The 20447-nt window shown below is 54.1% G+C and overlaps 2 protein-coding genes across 2 annotated transcripts in view; both read left to right on the top strand.

Moving 5' to 3' along the window:
• Window positions 1-1088, top strand: part of LOC306949860 (autoimmune regulator-like) — a gene marked incomplete at both ends in the record, with an annotated part of 3346 nt that extends 2258 nt beyond the window's left edge. The window contains 1 exon segment of the mRNA XM_079539909.1: window positions 953-1088. Within this exon segment, the coding sequence (XP_079396035.1) occupies window positions 953-1088 (136 nt within the window).
• A 5043-nt stretch (window positions 1089-6131) lies between these two features.
• On the top strand, window positions 6132-20009 carry EFHD1 (EF-hand domain family member D1; the record flags this gene model as incomplete). The annotated part of the gene is given in 6 exon segments (XM_079539569.1): window positions 6132-6182; window positions 6184-6298; window positions 6301-6430; window positions 13522-13669; window positions 18645-18779; window positions 19875-20009. Coding segments are annotated over 6 exon segments (714 nt in total).
• Between the last annotated feature and the right edge of the window lie 438 nt (window positions 20010-20447).

The following is a 20447-nucleotide window of genomic DNA, read 5'->3' as shown; positions in this document are numbered from 1 at the left end:
TGAGCTGCTGGAGGGGAGCTCTGCGGAGAGGGACCTGGGTGTCCTGGTGGATGACAGGTCGGCCATGAGCCAGCAGTGTGCCCTTGTGGCCAAGAGGGCCAATGGCATCCTGGGGTGCACTGCACAGAGCGTGGCCAGCAGGTCGAGGGAGGTGATCCTCCCCCTCTGCTCTGCCCTGGTAAGGCCTCATCTGGAGCACTGCGTCCAGTTCTGGGCTCCCCAGGACAAAAACGACAGGGATCTCTTGGAAAGAGTCCAGCGCAGGGCCACAAAGATGGTGAGGGGCCTGGAGCATCTCTCCTTTGAGGAAAGGCTGAGCGCACTGGGTCTGTTCAGCCTGGAGAAAAGAAGGCTGAGAGGGGACCTGATCCAGGTGTATAAATATCTGAGGTGTGGGGGGCAGAATGGCGAGGCCGGACTGTTTTCAGTGGTGAGTGGAGACAGGACAAGGGGAAACGGCCGGAAACTGCAGCACAGGAAGTTCCGCACCAATGCGCGCAAGAACTTCTGTACAGTGAGGTGACGGAGCACTGGAACAGGCTGCCCGGGGAGGTGGGGGAGTCTCCTTCTCTGGAGATGTTCAAGACCTGCCTGGATGCCGACCTGTGCGACCTGCTGTAGGGAACCTGCTTTGGCGGGGGGATCGGACTCGATGATCTCTGGAGGTCCCTTCCAGCCCCTACAATTCTGTGATTCTGTGATTCTGTATCACCTGGCCCAGCGCCCGCCATCCCCACCGCCACCCGGCACAACTCGCACGGACGCGCGCACGGTCACGACGGCCGCCACCATCCAACATCACGCCTCCCACCGCCAGCCTGACCGCGTGGCAGCAGACGGAAGCAGAAGGGCCGCAACAAAACACATGCACAGGGCAAGACTTGGTGCATACGGCAGCTCCAGAGTTGGTCGGTGCGCTCCAGGAAGGAAGATGAGAAACGGGCTACACCAGAGAGAGTGAGAAGAGAGTGAAAACGCAGAGTGACAACGGGTGGGCGACCCCATGGGAAACCTGGGATGGGATCCTGCAGTGGGCGCTCCGGTGCATGGCACGGCCCCTTGCAGGCACAGCTGGGCTGCTTGACTAGTGCGTGCTGCAGTGAGGGAAGGCAAAATCGGACAAGACAGTGCAGAGAGGAAAGAAGGGGAGAGGAGAGGAGAGGAGAGGAGAGGAGAGGAGAGGAGAGGAGAGGAGAGGAGAGGAGAGGAGAGGAGAGGAGAGGAGAGGAGAGGAGAGGAGAGGAGAGGAGAGGAGAGGAGAGGAGAGGAGAGGAGAGGAGAGGAGAGGAGAGGAGAGGAGAGGAGAGGAGAGGAGAGGAGAGGAGAGGAGAGGAGAGGAGAGGAGAGGAGAGGAGAGGAGAGGAGAGGAGAGGAGAGGAGAGGAGAGGAGAGGAGAGGAGAGGAGAGGAGAGGAGTAAAAGGGCAAATAGACACCAACTCCGTAGGGACGACAAAACAGCAGAGCGGAACAATGCCCCCGCACAGCAAAGCTGAAGCCTCCCGCAGCCAGGTCGAGCGCGCGGGAGCAGAGGGAAGCAAAAGGGCCGCAGCAAAACCTACAGCACCCGGTATTCCCAGGAGGTCTCCCATCCAAGTACTAACCAGGCCCGACCCTGCTTAGCTTCCGAGATCGGACGAGATCAGGCGTTGCCAGGGTGGGATGGCCGTAGGTGCCTTGTGCTCCTGCTCCAGCCCTCTTCCCCGCCGCACGCCGCACGCCGCACGCCGCACGCCGCCGCCGCTCGGCACCTGCCGGAAAGAAACCAGCGGAGCCCCAAAGACGCCCAACACTGAAAATAAACACTGACAACGGCTGCGCGACCCCACGGGAAAGAAACACAGATTAAAAAAAAAAAAAAAGGCAGAAGGAAGATCCTGGCAAGTACAGGCCACTCAGCCTCACCTCCGTCCCTGCAAAGCTCATGGAACAGCTGGCGCTGCATGGCATCTCCACACTACTGCAAGAAAACGAGGGCATCACGAGCAGTCAGCACCGCTTCACCACGGCGAGGTCCCGCTTGACCAACCTGGAAGCCTTCTGTGATGTTGACTCTGCCTGGCTGGATGGGGGGGAGAGCAGTGGATGTAGTCTACCTTGATTCCAGAAAGGCTTTTCATACTGTCCCCCACAACATCCTTACCACAAAGCTGAGCAAGTGTGGGATACATGAGTGCACAGTGAGGTGGCTTGAGAACTGGCTGACTGGCAGAGCGCAGAGGCTCGTCGTTGGCGGTGCAGAGTCCGCTTGGAGGCCTGTGAGCAGCGGTGTTCCTCAGGGGTCGCTGCTGGGTCCGCTCTTGCTCAACATCTTCATCAATGGCCTTGAAGAGGGGATGGTGGCCACCCTCAGCAAGTTTGTGATGATACGAAGTTGGGAGGATTGGCTGACACGCCTGAAGGCCGTGCTGCCATTCAGCGAGACCTGGGCAGGCTGGAGAGCTGGGCAGAAAAAAAACGGATGAGGTTTACCAAAAGCAAGTGTAGAGTCTTGCAGCTGGGGAGGAATAATTGCATGCACCGGTACAGGTTGGGGGATGAGCTGCTGGAGGGGAGCTCTGCGGAGAGGGACCTGGGTGTCCTGGTGGATGACAGGTCGGCCATGAGCCAGCAGTGTGCCCTTGTGGCCAAGAGGGCCAATGGCATCCTGGGGTGCACTGCACAGAGCGTGGCCAGCAGGTCGAGGGAGGTGATCCTCCCCCTCTGCTCTGCCCTGGTAAGGCCTCATCTGGAGCACTGCGTCCAGTTCTGGGCTCCCCAGGACAAAAACGACAGGGATCTCTTGGAAAGAGTCCAGCGCAGGGCCACAAAGATGGTGAGGGGCCTGGAGCATCTCTCCTTTGAGGAAAGGCTGAGCGCACTGGGTCTGTTCAGCCTGGAGAAAAGAAGGCTGAGAGGGGACCTGATCCAGGTGTATAAATATCTGAGGTGTGGGGGGCAGAATGGCGAGGCCGGACTGTTTTCAGTGGTGAGTGGAGACAGGACAAGGGAAACGGCCGGAAACTGCAGCACAGGAAGTTCCGCACCAATGCGCGCAAGAACTTCTGTACAGTGAGGTGACGGAGCACTGGAACAGGCTGCCCGGGGAGGTGGGGGAGTCTCCTTCTCTGGAGATGTTCAAGACCTGCCTGGATGCCGACCTGTGCGACCTGCTGTAGGGAACCTGCTTTGGCGGGGGGATCGGACTCGATGATCTCTGGAGGTCCCTTCCAGCCCCTACAATTCTGTGATTCTGTGATTCTGTATCACCTGGCCCAGCGCCCGCCATCCCCACCGCCACCCGGCACAACTCGCACGGACGCGCGCACGGTCACGACGGCCGCCACCATCCAACATCACGCCTCCCACCGCCAGCCTGACCGCGTGGCAGCAGACGGAAGCAGAAGGGCCGCAACAAAACACATGCACAGGGCAAGACTTGGTGCATACGGCAGCTCCAGAGTTGGTCGGTGCGCTCCAGGAAGGAAGATGAGAAACGGGCTACACCAGAGAGAGTGAGAAGAGAGTGAAAACGCAGAGTGACAACGGGTGGGCGACCCCATGGGAAACCTGGGATGGGATCCTGCAGTGGGCGCTCCGGTGCATGGCACGGCCCCTTGCAGGCACAGCTGGGCTGCTTGACTAGTGCGTGCTGCAGTGAGGGAAGGCAAAGTCGGACAAGACAGTGCAGAGAAGAAAGAAGGGGAGAGGAGAGGGGAGGAGAGGAGAGGAGAGGGGAGGAGAGGAGAGGAGAGGAGAGGAGAGGAGAGGAGAGGAGAGGAGAGGAGAGGAGAGGAGAGGAGAGGAGAGGAGAGGAGAGGAGAGGAGAGGAGAGGAGAGGAGAGGAGAGGAGAGGAGAGGAGAGGAGAGGAGAGGAGAGGAGAGGAGAGGAGTAAAAGGGCAAATAGACACCAACTCCGTAGGGACGACAAAACAGCAGAGCGGAACAATGCCCCCGCACAGCAAAGCTGAAGCCTCCCGCAGCCAGGGTCGAGCACGCGGGAGCAGAGGGAAGCAAAAGGGGCCGCAGCAAAACCTACAGCACCCGGTATTCCAGGAGGTCTCCCATCCAAGTACTAACCAGGCCGACCCTGCTTAGCTTCCGAGATCGGACGAGATCGGGCGTTGCCAGGGTGGGATGGCCGTAGGTGCCTTGTGCTCCTGCTCCAGCCCTCTTCCCAGCTGCACGCCGCCACCGCCATTTCCCGCCACCCTACCGGAAAGAAACCAGCGGCGTCCCAAAGCCGGCCAACCAAAACGCGGCCGTTCGGCTACCTGCCAACTCCCCGCACTTCACCCACACAACCATACAACCTGGCTCTAACGTCACCCCGCCTTCGCACATCCCCCCATATCCACCCTACCCCACGCGTACTGACACTGCGCCACTTGCAGTCCTGACGCGGATCAACGCCTGGCACCGCACGCACACGGCGCTCCGCCGCACGGCACGCAAACACGCACAGCAACTCACACGCGCTTCCCAGGCTCCCAAACCAACTCCAGCGGCCCTCACTCAGTGGCACCTCGCCCCCAGCGGATCGACTCGGACACTGCACCGCGCTTCCCGACCCTCGGGACAAACATCGAGAAAGAAGCCCAGCATCCAAAGCCGAAAATTAAGCAACACCTCGGATTCCTTTGCGGTCTCCCATGCAGGGAAAAGCCGTGACGTGACATGCCCTCCTTTGCTTTTAACATTTCTCTGTACTCTCTTTTCTTTAGATATTACCGCGTTCTGTGTTTTCCATGGTATTTTTGTTTTTTTTTGTATATTACGTATTTCCACGTTCCTGTTCGTACATTTAGACTTGCTTTTACAAAATACTTGCATATGGTTTTTTGTTTAAGTTTTTAAACCTGTTTTAGCGTGCTTTTTTGTTGTAATTATACAGATCGATATGATGGGGAAAGGTGTTTCATCAGAGATGTAATGATGCACAACGGGCACAATAGAAATGTGCTATAATGGAAGTGAATGATTTTTGGGGAACCAAATCTCAGGTAAAATCGTTTTAATTAGCAGTTACCATGGCGGGCACCCTGCAGGGCAGAGCATGCAGCAAAAAACACATCACAGCCTTACATTCCTTATCCAGTGATTCCAGGTATTTGTCCCACTTCTCCACTGATTGAGTAGCCCATGTTCGCATCCTATGCAAAGCTTGCTATTCTATTTACGGCCTGATTCCATCCACCTTCGATCTCTTTCATAATTTGTTACCTGTTGGTTATTGTGCCTGTCCCATCCGTTTCCCTCATCTCCACAGCTGAGCCTCTCACTGTCTGCTTAGCTGTTTGTCCCACGTGCCCTTCTGGTACATGAGGCTGGAGAAAAACAACGCCGCAGTTGTAGCTGTCACAGAAGGAGCCCCACGCCTCACACACTGCCCTGTGTCTGCTGCAGGCAGCAGTCGCAGCTAGGGTTGCTCCGAGTGGCCTCAGCAGCCCTTTTCTGCATAGGTTTGGTCGCAACGAGCTTAGTTAATAGGCGCAGCTGGCGGTCACCACATTACGGTAGGGTTACAAAGCCGCTTCCTGCCGCCTTCAGTTAAAAGCAGCCCTCACTGCTGCTCTGTGACGCTCAGGCACGAGCGAGCCACGAGCAGGTGCTGCCTCCGAGCTGGCCGCTTCCCTCTCTCTCTCTCCTTCCCCGTGAGCAAACCCCATCAGCAGGCAGCCTAACGCACGCTAAATCCCGATCGGGGGCTGCGTCGGGTGCCTCGCAGGGACCGGGAGGGTCGGACCGGGAGGGGCGGCGCCGGCGGCACAGCGCGGCAGACAGCCGGCGGGTCGTGGGGGGCCGCCCGCCTTCCTCACGCTTCGCAGAGGAGGGGGAGCGCGGGGCCGGGCCGGGCTTTGTCCGCGTTCATCTTAGCCGAGAGGGAGGCACGCGGCAGGGCTTACGGCCCCGCGGCACGAGGCAGGCGATCGATCCCCGCACGGCGGGGGGCTGCGGGCGGCCGCGGCTCCGGGGTCACGCGGGGGAGCCGCCCGCGGTCCCTCCGGCACGGCCGCCCCCGCCTCCTCCAGCACCGCCCCGCCCCCGCCCCGCCCCCGCCGCCCTCCGAGTGAGGGAATAAAGTTCAGGCCCGGGGCAGGCGGTCCTGCGCACAGCGCGAGCGCGGCCCGCGAACGGCGGCGGTGCGGGGCGATGGCCTCGGAGGAGCTGGCGCAGAAGTTGCAGCGGCGGCTGCTGCTGGAGGGAGAGCGGGGCGGCGGCGGAGGGCGATGAGCGGGAAGCGGAGGTCCCGGCCCCGTCCGAGGCGGGCGAGGAGGAGCGGAGCTGCCTGACGGCCAGCGCGGGCGCGGAGCTGAGCGCGAGCTGGCCCGGCGGCACGACATCAACGAGGGCGCGGCGCAGCCCCGCCGGGCCGCCGTCTTCAACCCCTACACCGAGTTCAAGGAGTTCAGCCGCCGGCAGATCAAGGACATGGAGCGCATGTTCCGCCTGTGAGTGCCGCGCGGGGCTCCGCCGACCCCCCCCCCGCCAACCTCGCTTTACTTCCCGTCCCGGCTGTCCCGCGTGTTCGGTGGGTGCGAGGAGAGCTGGGACGCGGCCGTTGTGCCCCGCGCCCCGCCTGCTTCTGTTCGGCCGCTTTCCCGGGGCCGGGGGTGACGGGCGCTCGCGGTGGCGCCCGGCAGCTCTGACTTTACGGGGAAAGTAGGACGAGGAGGAGCACCTGCGCGTCCCCTGTGTCGGGGGGACGAGCGCTGCGTGCCGTGCGCGGCCGTGTGCTGCGGGTGGCGGCTGCTGCCTGCAGGTACGGGCTGACCTTTGCTTGGCCTCGTCCGGTGTCCTGCTGTGCGCTCGCCGGGGCCGGCAGGGGTGCGGTGCTGCTGCTGCAGCCCTGCTGCGTGCCCCGGGGCGGGCCGTGTCCCTGTGCCTTACAGTCACGCTGCTGGTCTGCCTTCGGCAGCTGAGCGTTCCCCGCAGCTCCGCTCGGCAGCGTTGTGGCTCCAACTGCAGTCTTGTTGGCCTGGCTTTGTATTCCCTCCTGTGCACTCAAATGAAGCTTGAGTGGGCTTCCTCTTATCCTCTTTTCCTGGGATAGAGTTCCCCTCCTGTCAGGAACGTTCATACTATGTTCAAGCAATGCAGAGCACCGTTTGTGTAAGGCAAAGCATTTCTGCTTAACCAGGGCCGTGTTCCAGCCCTGCTGTGTGCTCTTCATGCTCTGTCCCGGCTCCTGCATTTGGGCTGTGTGTGAGTGCCTTTGTTGCCTGTGCTCGTGTTTCTTTTTGGTACCCCGAATCTCTGCTCCCTGGGCCAGACGTTCCCGGCCTCGAGGAGAGGGGGCAGGGCTGGAGGTGGGGGTGCTGCCCAGCACAAAGAGACTGGGCCACGAAAGAGCCGTGTGGGGTGCAGGGAGCTGCTTCCTCTTACAGAGGTGTCTGCAGAGGGTTTGTAACTTGTCAGGGCTTTCTCCTGTCTGAAAGCTGCCTTGAGCATTTCGGAGGCTGGGCCAAGAGACGGAGTTTGCTTGAATGCTTCCACTTCACAGCTCTGTGGGGTCTTGCTGGCCCCAGACAGGACTGTTGCTGCGGGAAACCTAGCTGTGTGCTTGTGGAGAGGCATTCATCTTTCTGAGTGTGCCGGAGGTCTTTGTTGTGTGGGCTGCTTTGCATCAGCAGCTGGGCACTGCGAGGGAGGTGCCTGGGCAAGATTTCTGCTCTGCTTTGCTCCTGTGCCACTTCTGGCAGCTGGTAAAAGGGTACTGTGCTGTGTGGAGGGCTGGGATGTGGGACTGTGAGAGCAGGAGGGTGAACCGTGATGGTTGTGCCTGTGGCCTAGAAGCTGAGGGTAGGAGCGTGGAGTGGGCAGGGATGTGGACTCGGAAGGGAACAACTGTGATTGGGGAAATAAAAAAAGTGGAAGAGCTGAATTGCAGCTGAATTTTTAGACAATGAGCTCATTAAATGCAGGCCCTACAAGTGGGGAATTTAGACTTTGCAGTTGAATGCTAATCAGCAGTTCAGTGTAGCTGGGAAGCATTGTGTGCCCTTTGAGGACCATTGCAGCTGAGTGCTGGTCGGCTTGCCAGAACAGGATGGAGCTGGGCTGCGTGCTCCCATGGCCTCAGGGGATCCAGGGGATGGTGGATGTCATCCCTCTGGGCAGGCAGATAGAAACCCCCATCCTGGTGGTGGCTGTGCTGGATGCAGCTGGAGTTGACTGTAGGGGATCTGTTTTTATGCTCCATCTGGTCCCAGCAACCTGTTCTAAGTATTGGCCAGCACCACGTGCTCCAGAAGGAGAGGAAATACTCCTCTTAATTCCTGCCTGTCAGAGCTGGAGTTAATGTGATTAAGGGTTTTATGCTTCATATGGCTTATTGGCCTCAGCAACAGCCACCTAGGATTTTTCTTACTGATGTTAGAAAATAAGTATTTGACGAGCTGCATGTTGTCTTGTTGCCACCAGATGCCAAGTTTCTGCTCTTGGTTTCCCATCCCTAGGGTCTGGGAGCAAGGGTTCGGTTGGGCTTGGCTCTGCCTCCTGTTTGAGGCTCACATTCCTGTGTGCTTGAGGAGCGTCCCAGGTGCCAGCAGCAGGGTGCTGTGGCTGTGCCACCCCAGGGGCTACTGCTGCAAACTGTAGACGTGCCTCAGGTGGCAACAGGAGCTCTTGGGGTGGGCTTTTATTTTCTTATTTTGGCAGAGGGACCAGGAAGTCTGCAGCTCAGGCTAATTATAATGCGACCTAATTAGTTGCCTGTTCTGACTGTGTGGTGATGGAGGTAACCACAATAACCTCTCTTCCCAAAGCCTTGCAAGCAGGCTCTGGGGAGCTCTGGAGTCCTGCAGCTCACCTTGCTGTGATCTCATCTGGGCAAAGGCGGCTTGGGGGCAGGTGTGTGTGAGTGAGAGCCAGGCTGTGCCTGGGCTGAGTGACCTCCCTGAGGTATGTAGCGGGGGAGGAGAGCAGCCACCAGATTAGTCTGCAGGGTGGGAGGAAGTGGGAGGAAGTGCATAAATTCCCGCGTTACTGTTGCACTTAAGGAATTTCATGTGCTGCCCACTCATTTCATGATTGCCTCGTGCCTGTTGAGTGGAAGGGGAAGGCTGTGGTCTCCCTTTGACCCCCTGAAGCAGCCTGAGAGGGCTGGGCGCAGATAGGTGCTGCACACCCTCATTCACCCCGGAATGGCTGTGCTCCTGCTGTGACCAGCTGTCCCTGGTCTGCTGCAGTGGTCAGGGAGGTAATCCTGATGGGGACTTGGCTGCACAAGTCACTCCAGCTCTGCAGAGGAAATCTGCGTGTAGCAGACCTCCATCTTGTCCTATCCCTTCAAGAGCAAAGTGTGGCAGAGGGATTGGAAATCCTTGCTGGTGATGGGAGTCTGCTCCTGCCCCAGTAAGCAGGAGTTGTTATCAAAGCACATGACGTGTAAGGTGATACACAATGCTCAGAGGAAATCAAGTGCTGCTTAGAAAGGATTTTGAAATATTTAAGAAGAGATTATTACCACTTCAGCACCATTACTCTGATTTGTTTCAGAGCCTGCGTTAGGCCATTACAGCATGCGGGAGTTGCAGATCAAAGTACAGTTGCCCATAGTGTGTGCAGCAAGCTCAGGTACAGCGAACGTGTACAGGAAAGGCAGGTTTTCTTTCCAGTCTTTCTCAAGGACTGTGAATATTTAGAAATTGCTCTTTGATCCTCCAGTATTTGGGATTTCTCATTCAACTATTCTTTTTTTGTTTGGTGGTTTTCTTATTAAGACAAGTGGTGAGGTAACAGCCAACTCAGTACTGGTAATGCAGTCCTCAGCTTTTCCTTTTCCTCCTTACCCAGTCCTTTTATCTTCTGTGGTGTAAACCTCCAGCTGTGCTGCATAACACCATTGTAATGATTGCACTAGCACAGTAATTATGCCTGATACACTTCTTGCCCTTAAACAAGTCTTTTCAGTTAAGCATTGCTTCTTTCCTTCCTTGCCCCTGTTTCTGCTGCCTCTTTCCTCCCCCAGTGCTCCAGCATCAGGGACACACTGCAGCCTGGGTGGAAGTGAGCCAGCCTGGGAATCTGGGTGCATCCTTGTTGCAGCAGATTTTGGCAGCAGCTCAGTGTCTCATCTGCTGCCAGGATTGTTACTGTGACTGCGCTGCAAAGCCTTACTGTGTCAGCCACGGTGCTTGTAGCTGTGTGCGGTGTCCCAGCTCATCCAGGGGCCACGGCTGCCCTGTTGCAGAAGGGGACCCACCACAGCCCAGCTGCTGACATGCTGCTGCAGCTGCCCCATCTCTGTGTGCCTGAGATGTGAGATATCTTTGCCTGTCAGTGTGAGAGCCCCTCGGTAATGCTTGCGTGTTGCCAGGGTGAGCCTTGGCTGGCAGCCCAGGCAGCTTTGAGCATGAAGGGAGCAAAGCTCTGGTGTCATGGCAGGACAGAGGGTGACGGCAGGGCTGGTGAGGCAGCTGGGCACACAGGTGCTGCATAGTCTTGCTGTGCCTCTTCTGCAGTATAGGACAGGGTCAGAATGTTGGGATACATGTAGGGGCCAAAGCTGCTCTGGTGCTCTCCTCCAGCTCTGCTTGTTACCTGTGCTATCTTTGCAGGGTGTCTGTCACCCTGCAGGAGCTGGGCTGCTGTGCTGGTGGTGCAATAGGTGAGTGATGTCCCAGGGCCTGGCTGGAGCCCAGGATGCTGAAGGGAAGCTCCCAGAAAGCAGTCGGTGTGCTTTTGGGTCAGGCCGAGGAGTGCTGGGACCAATGCTCCCCAGGTTGAGCTATGTAACAACTGTGCTGTGCCTTGTTGTGCCAAGTGCCTGCACCCATGGGTGTGCAGCAGGGAATGAACAACACCTTCTCTCATGCCCTATAAATATGTCTCTCCCTAAATAGCCTGGCCGTGCAGCTGTGTGGCAGTCGTGTGGCTGTGCCAAGGTCCTAAAATACTCACGCTGCTCTGGGAGGAGAGTGGGGGTGGGGAGGGAATGCAGCAGTTTGCAGGGTGCTGCACTGCTCCATGGGTGGCAGTGAGCGTCTGGGAGCTGCCGCGTCCTGCCGTCTCTGGGAAGCTGACTTTGGGGGATGTGTGCCTGCTGAGCCGCTGCCCCTCGCCAGTGGCCTGTCCTGTGCTGAAGTGTTCCTCTGGGGCCGCCCAGCCCTGTGCACTGAACACCTATTGTGTGGCTGGGACTGCGTGCTGTTCTGCTGCCTGTTCCTCACAATCCTTGCTTTGTGCTGCCTCTCTGCAGGATAGTTGAGCCCTGAAGCTGTGCCCGGTGGTGAGGCACCCCGTGTAGCTAGTTAACCCTTCTGGATGGTGTCTGCCCTCCAGGCTCAGTGTTAAGGTGAAGAGGCACTGAGAACCAGTGTTTGCCTCCAGGTAGCGCCTGCATCAAAGGGGTGGGCTGTGCACCTCCCCCATCTTCTGGCTTCTCCGTTGCCCTTCTCTGAGTGGCAGCCCTTGTTCGAGGGCTCAGTGTAGCTCTGCTTCCACAGCCAGCTAGAGAGCAGCATTAACTTGTCAGGATAAAACACAAAAAAGCAAATCCCCAGAGCCTCCGTGCCTTATCTGATCAAAGGCACTGCCTGTCCTGCTGTCTGTAGAGGAGCAGCTCCGTACCCTTTTCCCCAAACTTATAGGAAAAGCAGTCTGATACTTAAACAGGGAAGAGATTGTACTTAGTGCAGTTCTGTGAGAGCATCTCAGAGCTAGGTTTGGTTGTGCTGCTTACACATACCTTCAGTTACTGATGCTTTCCTGCAGTGTGCCTGCTTTCCTGGCCTGTCAGCTCTGCGACCTGGTTTCTGCTCCAATAGAGGTTTCTTTCCTAGTTTTCCAGAAAGCTGTCCCATCTAGTATCCTTAGGTTTGCTGACTGCAGATGTGCCTGCAGGTTAGCAGCAGGGTCTGCAAGCCCCCCAGGTGCATCACTTTAGTACTTAAAGGCTTGATACTTTGGGCCTCATGGTAATATAAAACTGTATATAAAAATGGCAGTATAAAAACTGGTTTGGGAGGTGGTGGGGCTGTCTGAGAAGCAGCAGATGCCTGGCTTGAGGGATCCCCACCCTGTGCTGTGGTGGGGCAATGCTGTTGGCTGCAGCCCTGCCTTGCACTGCCCACGCCTGCATGCGGCTCAGGGCCAGCAGCTTTGTTCATGCTTTTTTCAGCCGCAGCTTCCTCTGCAGCTGTGAGGTTTCTCAGCTGGAAAGGGCTTGCTTCCAGAGTAACCACAATTGTGCAGGTCTTGGTCTGGGATGGCTGCAGCCGTCATGCTCTTTGGAAGAGAGCTAATAGTGAATGAGTGATGGGTGGAAGGATTTCACTAGCTCCTGCCGGAGAAGAGAGCTTCAGCACAGTGTGTAGGGCTTCCTCTCTGAACAGCCAAGAAGATATAGCTGCATTGGGTTTGAGGTGGTGGGGGGAGACCAGGGCAGCAGCAGGCACTGCAACAGGGTTGAGCCCAGCCAGGCCCTGCCTCATTCTGCTGTGAGAGCCCTGGCTTTCAGTTGGACCCCAATGGCCAGCTCTGGGCTGACTCACCTTCTGATTTGGGAATGAATCTTGAAGCTTGATGTGGTGGGACTTTTCACTCTGGGTGAATGCAGGGACTGGCAGGGCTGGGATGAGGGATGGCTATTGAACTGTCTGATAGTAGAGTTAATCTTTTGTGTCTTTGGACTTTGAAACCCAGTAGTGACTCTCATGGCTATGAAGTGCTGGGTATTCCTCTCCTGCTTGCTGGCAGCGGATATCAAGGGAGGAACTGGTGCGCAGTCTCAGTCTGAGAGCTGCAGGTCACTGCCTCCCTCCCCTATTTCTACCCTTTCCTCCTGCAAGGAGTTGTTTACAATCTTTTGTGCTCTCGTGGGAGCATGGTCCTACTCCAGCCTTGCTCCTAGACCTGTCCCAAGGTGGGTATAAATTTATTCTCCTCCCACTGCTGTCTTGCAGCCATCAGGCACCAGCCAGGATTACAGCAGGGTACTGTGCTTCCCCCAGCTTGCTTTTGTGCTCTGCCTCAGGGCACTGAATCAACAGCTGCCCTGAAGCAAAGTGCTTATGTAGTACAAAAGCATTTCAGAGAGAAGAGATTCTAACAGCCAAGCGGGTGTCTTTTGCTTACTAAGGAAGACAGTCTCCTTTGAGGGGAGGTTCTGCTTGGCCTGTGCACCCTGTTTCTCCTCTAAATGAGCTTGAGAGGAGGCAGCAGCTGGCTCTGGCATGCCTTTGCTGCTCCATGCTGGTATAAACTGAGTAAACTGCATGGTGTAAACTGTGTGCATGAAGCTAACTTCATGCTGGACACGTAAGTGGGCGAGATGGAAATCCCAAGATAAGCGAGTTCCTCTTCTTTCTGTGTGGGGTGGTTTGGCTTGAGCTTTTGAGTACTTCCCTCTTGGAAGAGACAGCTCTGAAAGCGGCCTACCACTTCCCTAAGCTTAATATAATCTGTGTTGTGCAGCTTCTCTCTGCTGCATGTTGAACTGCTTTGTGTTTTTTCCATTTGCTCAGTTCCTCTTCTGGGAAAAATGCTTCTGGATACAGGAGATGATGAGGACTGACCCTCTCCCCTTCGTACCCCACAGGTATGACTCAGGCCGGGATGGATACATTGACCTGATGGAGCTGAAACTGATGATGGAGAAGCTGGGAGCCCCACAGACCCACCTGGGCCTAAAGAACATGATCAAAGAGGTGGATGAAGACTTTGACGGGAAGCTCAGCTTCCGTGAGGTAAGGTGGCATAGATGCAGCTGTGGATGTGGTTGTGGGGTAGAACGGAGGAGGCAGCCCTGTTCTCCAACTGTATAACTGTCCTTTCCATATTCCTCCTACTGTGGGATGTGGTAAAGCAGCAGGTTGGCCATGGGCAGATCCAGATCTGAAGCACTGTCAGCAACTGTCTCCATGCTCATCTTCCAGTCAGCAAAGAGACCTGTCATTGCTCTGCTGTGATACTACTGGGCATCGGTTGTGTTGGAGGAGCTGGGAGCCCTGCTGAGGGCAGGGCAAGAGCTGCTGCTAGATGAAAGAAGAGAGGGCGCTTAGTGGCACTTGTGCAGTCAAGGGTACCCAGCCTTTATCACAGCAGTTATCACAACCTCCTATTGAATAATCTTATACTAGGCTTTGATTGCTGCCTGTATCAGCAGTGTGCATAACAGTGTGGCTTTATACGTTAACCAGCAGCTCCTCAGGCAGTACAGTCATTGACTTCCGCAGAAGTGGAACGCTGCGTGGCCATCCTGCTGCTCCTCCCTCCAGGATGTGTTGGAGATAGGGAAGCCTTACTGCTCAGGACCTGTTTGTCCCCAGTCCCCTGGGGGGGGGGACTGTGCTCTTGCCACGCTCCTAGGGTGGGTATTTGGTTGCAGGGGTGGGATGCAGAGCTCTCTGCTAGAATATCTCTGGATATTCTTGATTTTGAAAGTGCCATTTGTTTGAGGTGTTTCTTTTTTTTTTTGAAGGGTGGGGAAAATGAGAATGCCTCTGTCCATGCTTTAGAGCTGTTGGGAATAACTGTGTGTGGTACCATTCCTCCTACAGCCTTGCTTTGTCCCCTCTTGCACACTGTTCCCATTACTGCTCAGAGGAATGTTTTCAACCACAGTGAGAACCTCTCTGCTTACACCTGTGAAGTCCTAAGCTGGCAGTTCCTGTGTGAAGGGAAGGGTACCTGCTCAGGCAGAGGTGAACTGGAGGTAGCAAAGAATCCAGTGGAGCAGGAAGAGCACAGTGTCCTTGGCTCCAAGTCACGCTGGGGCAGATAAGCACTGAAGGCAGAGCAGATGCGCACCTGTGATTGCCAAACCTCTGCGTGCACTGGAGAAGCCCTCTCTGCTTTGCTGTGTGCTGCCTGGGCTCGCCTTTGGACTGGGTGAAGGGCTAGAACAGCTCCTGGGTTATGTGAGCAGTGCTGCAGATGCTTTCTGCAATGAAAATTAAGTGCCTTTATCCCCCAGGGCTCTGGGAGGTCCAGCCTGTGATGTCCTGGCATTGGTGTTTCAGCACAAGTGGTGGTGTGGCTCCTCTTCTGCTGCCACCTGTTTGGGGCACAGCCCCTTGCATGGCCACACGTCAGCTGGCATGTGCTGAGTGTGCTGCCAGCTCTTGGCACATGGCAGGCAGCAGCTGGTGCTGTTGCTGTAGTTTGTCGCCAGATGCAAAAAGATGGGCAGGCAAACACAGGCTTGAGTGGTACACAGGCTGGAATGAGGCAATGTTACTGGCAGAGCACTGGGGACAAATTGCACAGTCTTGGCAGGAACACAAATCTTCCAGTGGTAGAAAGGAGCAGTGTGCTTGTTGTGCTGTTACAGAAGTGCTGGGCAGAGGGCTGGCAGGAAGATGGGCTTCCTGGTGGGTTAGAAGGCCTAAACCAGCCTGTGGCCCTGCCCTGCTCCACTTCCTGCTAGTGGTGACCAGTGAGCACGTGGAGGGTGAGCTAACCTAGACCACTCTGACAATGCAAGGAGAATCCCTATTTTAAATGCATGCCTGAACTCAGCAGCATGCAACTCAACTGCTGAAGGGCTCCTGTCCGTCTTTCCAGAGGATGTGTCCTGACAAACCTGCCTGAAAATATGCTGCTTGAGGCCTGGCCAGAGAAATGCTAAGGTCCTCTATCGTTTGCAACAGGTCACCTTTTTGTAGTTGCTTTGGGTAGTGCCATGTCCTCCCATCCTGTGTAAGCTGTTATCTGGAAGGCAGGCCTGTGTTGCTCTGCCTTGCTGCTGACAAGCTGTTGGCCCTAGTAGGAGTGCTGCTGTACTGGTGACTTCTGAGAGTGAGTCGGTCAATTTATCAACCACTAACTGCACAAGACTTCCTTTGCCACTGCAGCCAAGCAGTTGAGGCTTTGATATGTCATGTACAGCAGCAGGAGAAAAATCTTCAGGTTGGTTTTTTTCATTACCACAGGAAAACAGTTAATTGGTATAATAGTAATGGTTAATTCTAGCTGCTATCTACACTCTACCAGAGTTCACCCACTTCCTCACACCCTCACTTGCTTAAGTGCTGACCCACGTCATGTTTGCTAGCAGGGTTTGTGCCAGCTGCAGCCTGGGGTGGCACCACTTCTCTGGCAAGCAGTTCCAAGGGCACTGCTGCCAGTTGATCCAATACCTGCCCTTGTGTCCTGGGGGTCAGCATGGTGTTCAGTGGGTTGCATGTTTGCAGCATTGCTCTGAGACTTGGTACTGATTAAGCCTTTCATAATGAATGATATGAGGGCGAATATATCTCTTGCTTCCTGTAAAGTTTGTGGGGTGGAAAGAGTGTGTCCTGTTGTATCAGTTTAAGAGCTGGGTCTTTAAAAGTACAACATTATTCACTTTGACTAGTCTTGACGTTTCTCCGATGCTTTAGCTGCGTGTACCACATCCTGGGTCTAGCAGGGGTGTGAAATGAGTTAGTTTCCTGATGGGCTCCTATTTCTGAATTTAAAATTTCTGATAGTGCTTGATGTTAAGTGAGGATTGATGCCTCACTAGCAAGTAACTGGTGAGGGTGGGCTGCAGGCAGTGTGCTGACATGTAGGATGAATCACGAGATCTGGTGGAAACCAGAATGATGCCCTATAGCCTGCATCGCAGGGTACTCAAAGGCTGGAGACATGCTTTGTCCACTCAAGCTGGTGGCTTGCTCCTTGGTTTCCTTCTAAGCTTGCTTTCCTTGGCTGCAGCAGCCCGTATTCCACGGTAGGAATTGCTTCCCCATCCCCTAGTTTCAGGATGATTCATGCACGCTTGTACTTGTGACTGGGTGTTTCCAGTCCCCTCCCTGGGCAACAGCTGTGCCAGACCTCAGGATTGTGCTGCTTTTGCTGCACTTGTCCAATGCCAGGAAGTGGGACTCGCAGGGTGGAGCAGAAACTGTGAGGAGGAGCTGTAATGATCTGCAGTGTGCACAGCCTGGCCTGTCTGCTGGCTCTCCCTGCCCCTGTGCTCAGCAGCGGTGGCAGGATAGAGGAACTAAGCCCAGACCTAGCGGATCTGAGCAGTGTGAGAGCGTGCCTTGGGAAGGATTTAGTTTCTGTTCAGCAGAGCATTATTTGATTTGCCGCGTGTTTTTGGAGGGGAATGCCGTTTCTCCCCAAGCACAGGCTGCTTTCTGGCTATTTTGTGCTGAGCACACAAGGGGTTACAAGGCCATTGCATGAAGCAAGGCCTGGTAATGCTGCCTCTGTGAGAGGGCAGCCAGCGCTGCCGTCATCTCCACACCCCTCCCCACGGGAATCTTCCCAAACTCTCTGATCTCCATTGGTTTCTGCAAACAATTTGAAAGAGAAAAGTAAGGCTCTCTCAGTTCAGATGCTGGAACTCTGCTGCCCTCCTCTGGGATAACACGGGCGCTTTCTGGAGGAGAAAGCCAAGTCCTAAAGTGCCAAGGATGTCGGGCGTGCCTGTGCAGATGGACTTCCCAGCAGTTCTGTGTGGTATTTGAGCTCTCTGCCCTGGACTGAAGTGCTGCAGTGATGCATTATTACTGGACTCCTTTGGTACTGGGCGGCTTGTTTTCATCTCTGTTACTGCAGTGCTGTATCAAGCAAGCACTGAGACACCTCCTGGGGTGCCCAAGAATAGCAGGGAATTGGCTGTGTGAATTTGCTTATCAGGTGATGCAGAGATCTCTCTTTTTAAGCAGCTGTTCTTGACCCTTCTGTGTGTGGTTTTGTTTTTCTAAAGTGCTTTCCTTAATGGTAATATGGCCGATTCTTTCTCTTCTGCAATTTGCCAGTTTGCACTCTGCTGTAGTGACTCCACGTTTGTTAAATGTCTGTAGTTCAGTGCAGGACAGAGGTTTCAAAACTATTTACTGTGGATGCTGGTACTCCCTTAAGTTAGCTCTGAGTCACCTCTCTTGAGGGCTTGCCCCTGATCTGACCTGACAGCCATATTAGAGAAGCTCTCCTGTGTGTTATTTAATGGGCACAGCAGAAATACCTGTGTGTTGCTCATTGTAGCTAAACCATTCAGGGTTTCCTGGAACATGCTGAGGCATTGCTCCAAGTACTGATTTGAGTAATCTTTCCTGTGTCCTAGACAAGGAGTCAGTTGAAGTGACCGTGTGTTATTGTTCCTGGTGCTTTTGGCCTTAATTTTGTTTTTTTTTTTTTTTCTTCCTATGCTGTGTGGACAGCAAGGCTTAGTAAGTACTGAAGGCTGAGTTTGATGCTGGGCTGTCCCCACATTGCTTTAAGTGCACACCATTGCACTGATATCCTCCCTAGGGGAGTTGGACCCTCACCTCATACAGAGAGGCTGAGGTGTGAGGCGAGGCAGTCTTTGCCCTGCTTTCATTCTTGTGGGATGTGGGGTCTCAGATCACAACAGTGGGGGAGGCATTAGGGTTTGGGGATATAGAGGGCTGGATCAGAGCCCACCTTACAATTGTGCCAGGCAGGTGGGGATGGTCTCCTCTTGCTGTGTAGGAGCCCTGCAGCTGTGCTTCATCATGGCATTGTTCCACACAAACCCTCTTTTCCTAAGAGGTTTCTCTGTTCAGTGCAGCAGGGCTCTATAGTAGAGCTAGGACACGAGAGCTCAAGTTGCCATTTGGTTTCTATAAAACCAGCTTCATTCCCTGTGAAATGTCAATTCCTACCCCCTCTGTTGTCCCCCCCTTCACAGGTGGATATTTGTGCTGTTTGCATTTTAATTCTTCATCTCAGTGAAGAACTTGAGTGTTTCTCCTGTCTTGACAGTTCCTGCTGATTTTCCATAAAGCTGCGGCTGGGGAACTTGAGGAGGACAGTGGACTGTTGACTCTTGCAAAGCTCTCTGAGATAGATGTGTCCATTGAAGGAGTCAAAGGCGCCAAGAACTTCTTTGAAGCTAAGGTATGTTGTACCGAAGACAGACACGAAACTGCACGTAGAACTTGACTACCACTGAGATTCTAACCCTGCTTGCTTTTCAGTAGAAGACATTGTCTATTTTATCCCTAGCTTAAAGAATGTGTAACTTCATCTGGCCTTCACCTTTTCAAAATTTGTGTTGTTTTTTTCCCTTCAGACTTTATTATCTAGCTACACCATTCTTCTGCAGTTTAATCAACACTAGAATGCCTTCATCCAGTCTCTGCTGTGGGTCGTACCCTGATAGAGCTGGCTGGACTTGTGCCCAGTGGCCAAGAGCTGTACGTGACCAGCTGGCTGACTTCTTTTAGAAGACAAAAGCATCCTGGAAACAAATGCATTGGGACCGACTTTCTCATTTTTCAAAACTTGACCAGAGAACTCAGTTTAGTGGTGAACTGAGTGTTTTGAAGTATAGAATTTCAGATGTCTTTCTTGAGCAGTTCTTTGTAACCTTTGGAATCAAAATTATTCCACAGAGTCCTGGTGCTGGCAGAAAGAGCTTTACACAACGAAGCTGACAAAGCACCCTTTTTGCAAGTTCTCTTGGAGAGAGAATAATCCTGCGTGCTTACATAAGAAGTTTTGTCCTGAGAGTGTAGCACAGCTATTGCACAGCAGATGTACTGAGATGAAAGCTGGAAAAACAGCCAGCAAAAAAAAAAGTCCCTTTTGATCTGCAGATTATCTGTGGTGTAGTATGATTATCTCAGATTTGGCTATGATTCGGAGCTGTTTTCTTCTGTAGTTTCTCCCACTGTTTACTCACAACTTTATGCTATGCTGTATGCTTACAGAAATAATGCATTTGACCTAGTACTGACAGCATTGTTTTGGTTACTTGCTAGCGACTTATTAGTAAATGACCTTTCTCTTACTGATGTCCAAGTCAAGCAAGTTAGCAAGTATTGGATGTATATACCCAAGTAATGCAGTCTAATTAATACTTGACCCATGCTGACAGCTTCCCATTAAGCAATGAGGGGTGCAGTAAACAGTTTGGTGTTGCTCACTTAAGAGTAATCCAGACTTTGGTTCTGTCTCTGATGCAAAGTGTTTGTCTTTTCTTTTATGAAGGTTCAAGCCCTTTCCTCAGCAAGTAAGTTTGAAGCAGAGATAAGAGCTGAGCAAGATGAGCGAAAGCGAGAAGAGGAGGAAAGGAAACACCGCCGAGCAGCTTTCAGGGAGTTAAAGTCTGCATTTACCCAGTAAGCAGCCAGCCAACATGTGCTCTAATTGCACAGGACTTGGTACGTTTTCCACATCAGGGTTCTGCCTGGATCCTGCCAAGCAAAGCTGTAACAGATTTTAGTCTTCCTCTCTTGAAGATCCTTCCGAGTTGCTAAGGACACAACTCTTGCAGTTACTATGCATTCATAATGATGTGAATCAGAAGAGCTGTGTGCATGCTGTTTGCTTTGAACTGTCAGGAGTACATCGCCCTGCAGTAGAAACAGCAGGTAGCAAATCATGGGTAAGCACTGACAAGTGTTTACCTACTTCATTCTTTCCTCTTTCTGTACACTTTTCTCTTAACCTCCTTATTAATTCATTCCTTGCTTACATTCAAGTAGTGAGGGCTTGTGTAAAGCAGCGTACAAAGTACAGATTCACTTCCTGTATGTTTGTGCCACTGTTGTCACACATCCT

The sequence above is a fragment of the Tetrao urogallus genome, assembly GCF_951394365.1.
Source record: "Tetrao urogallus genome assembly, chromosome: 9".
Lineage (NCBI taxonomy): Eukaryota > Metazoa > Chordata > Aves > Galliformes > Phasianidae > Tetrao > Tetrao urogallus.
This window is presented reverse-complemented; position numbering and strand designations above follow the sequence as displayed.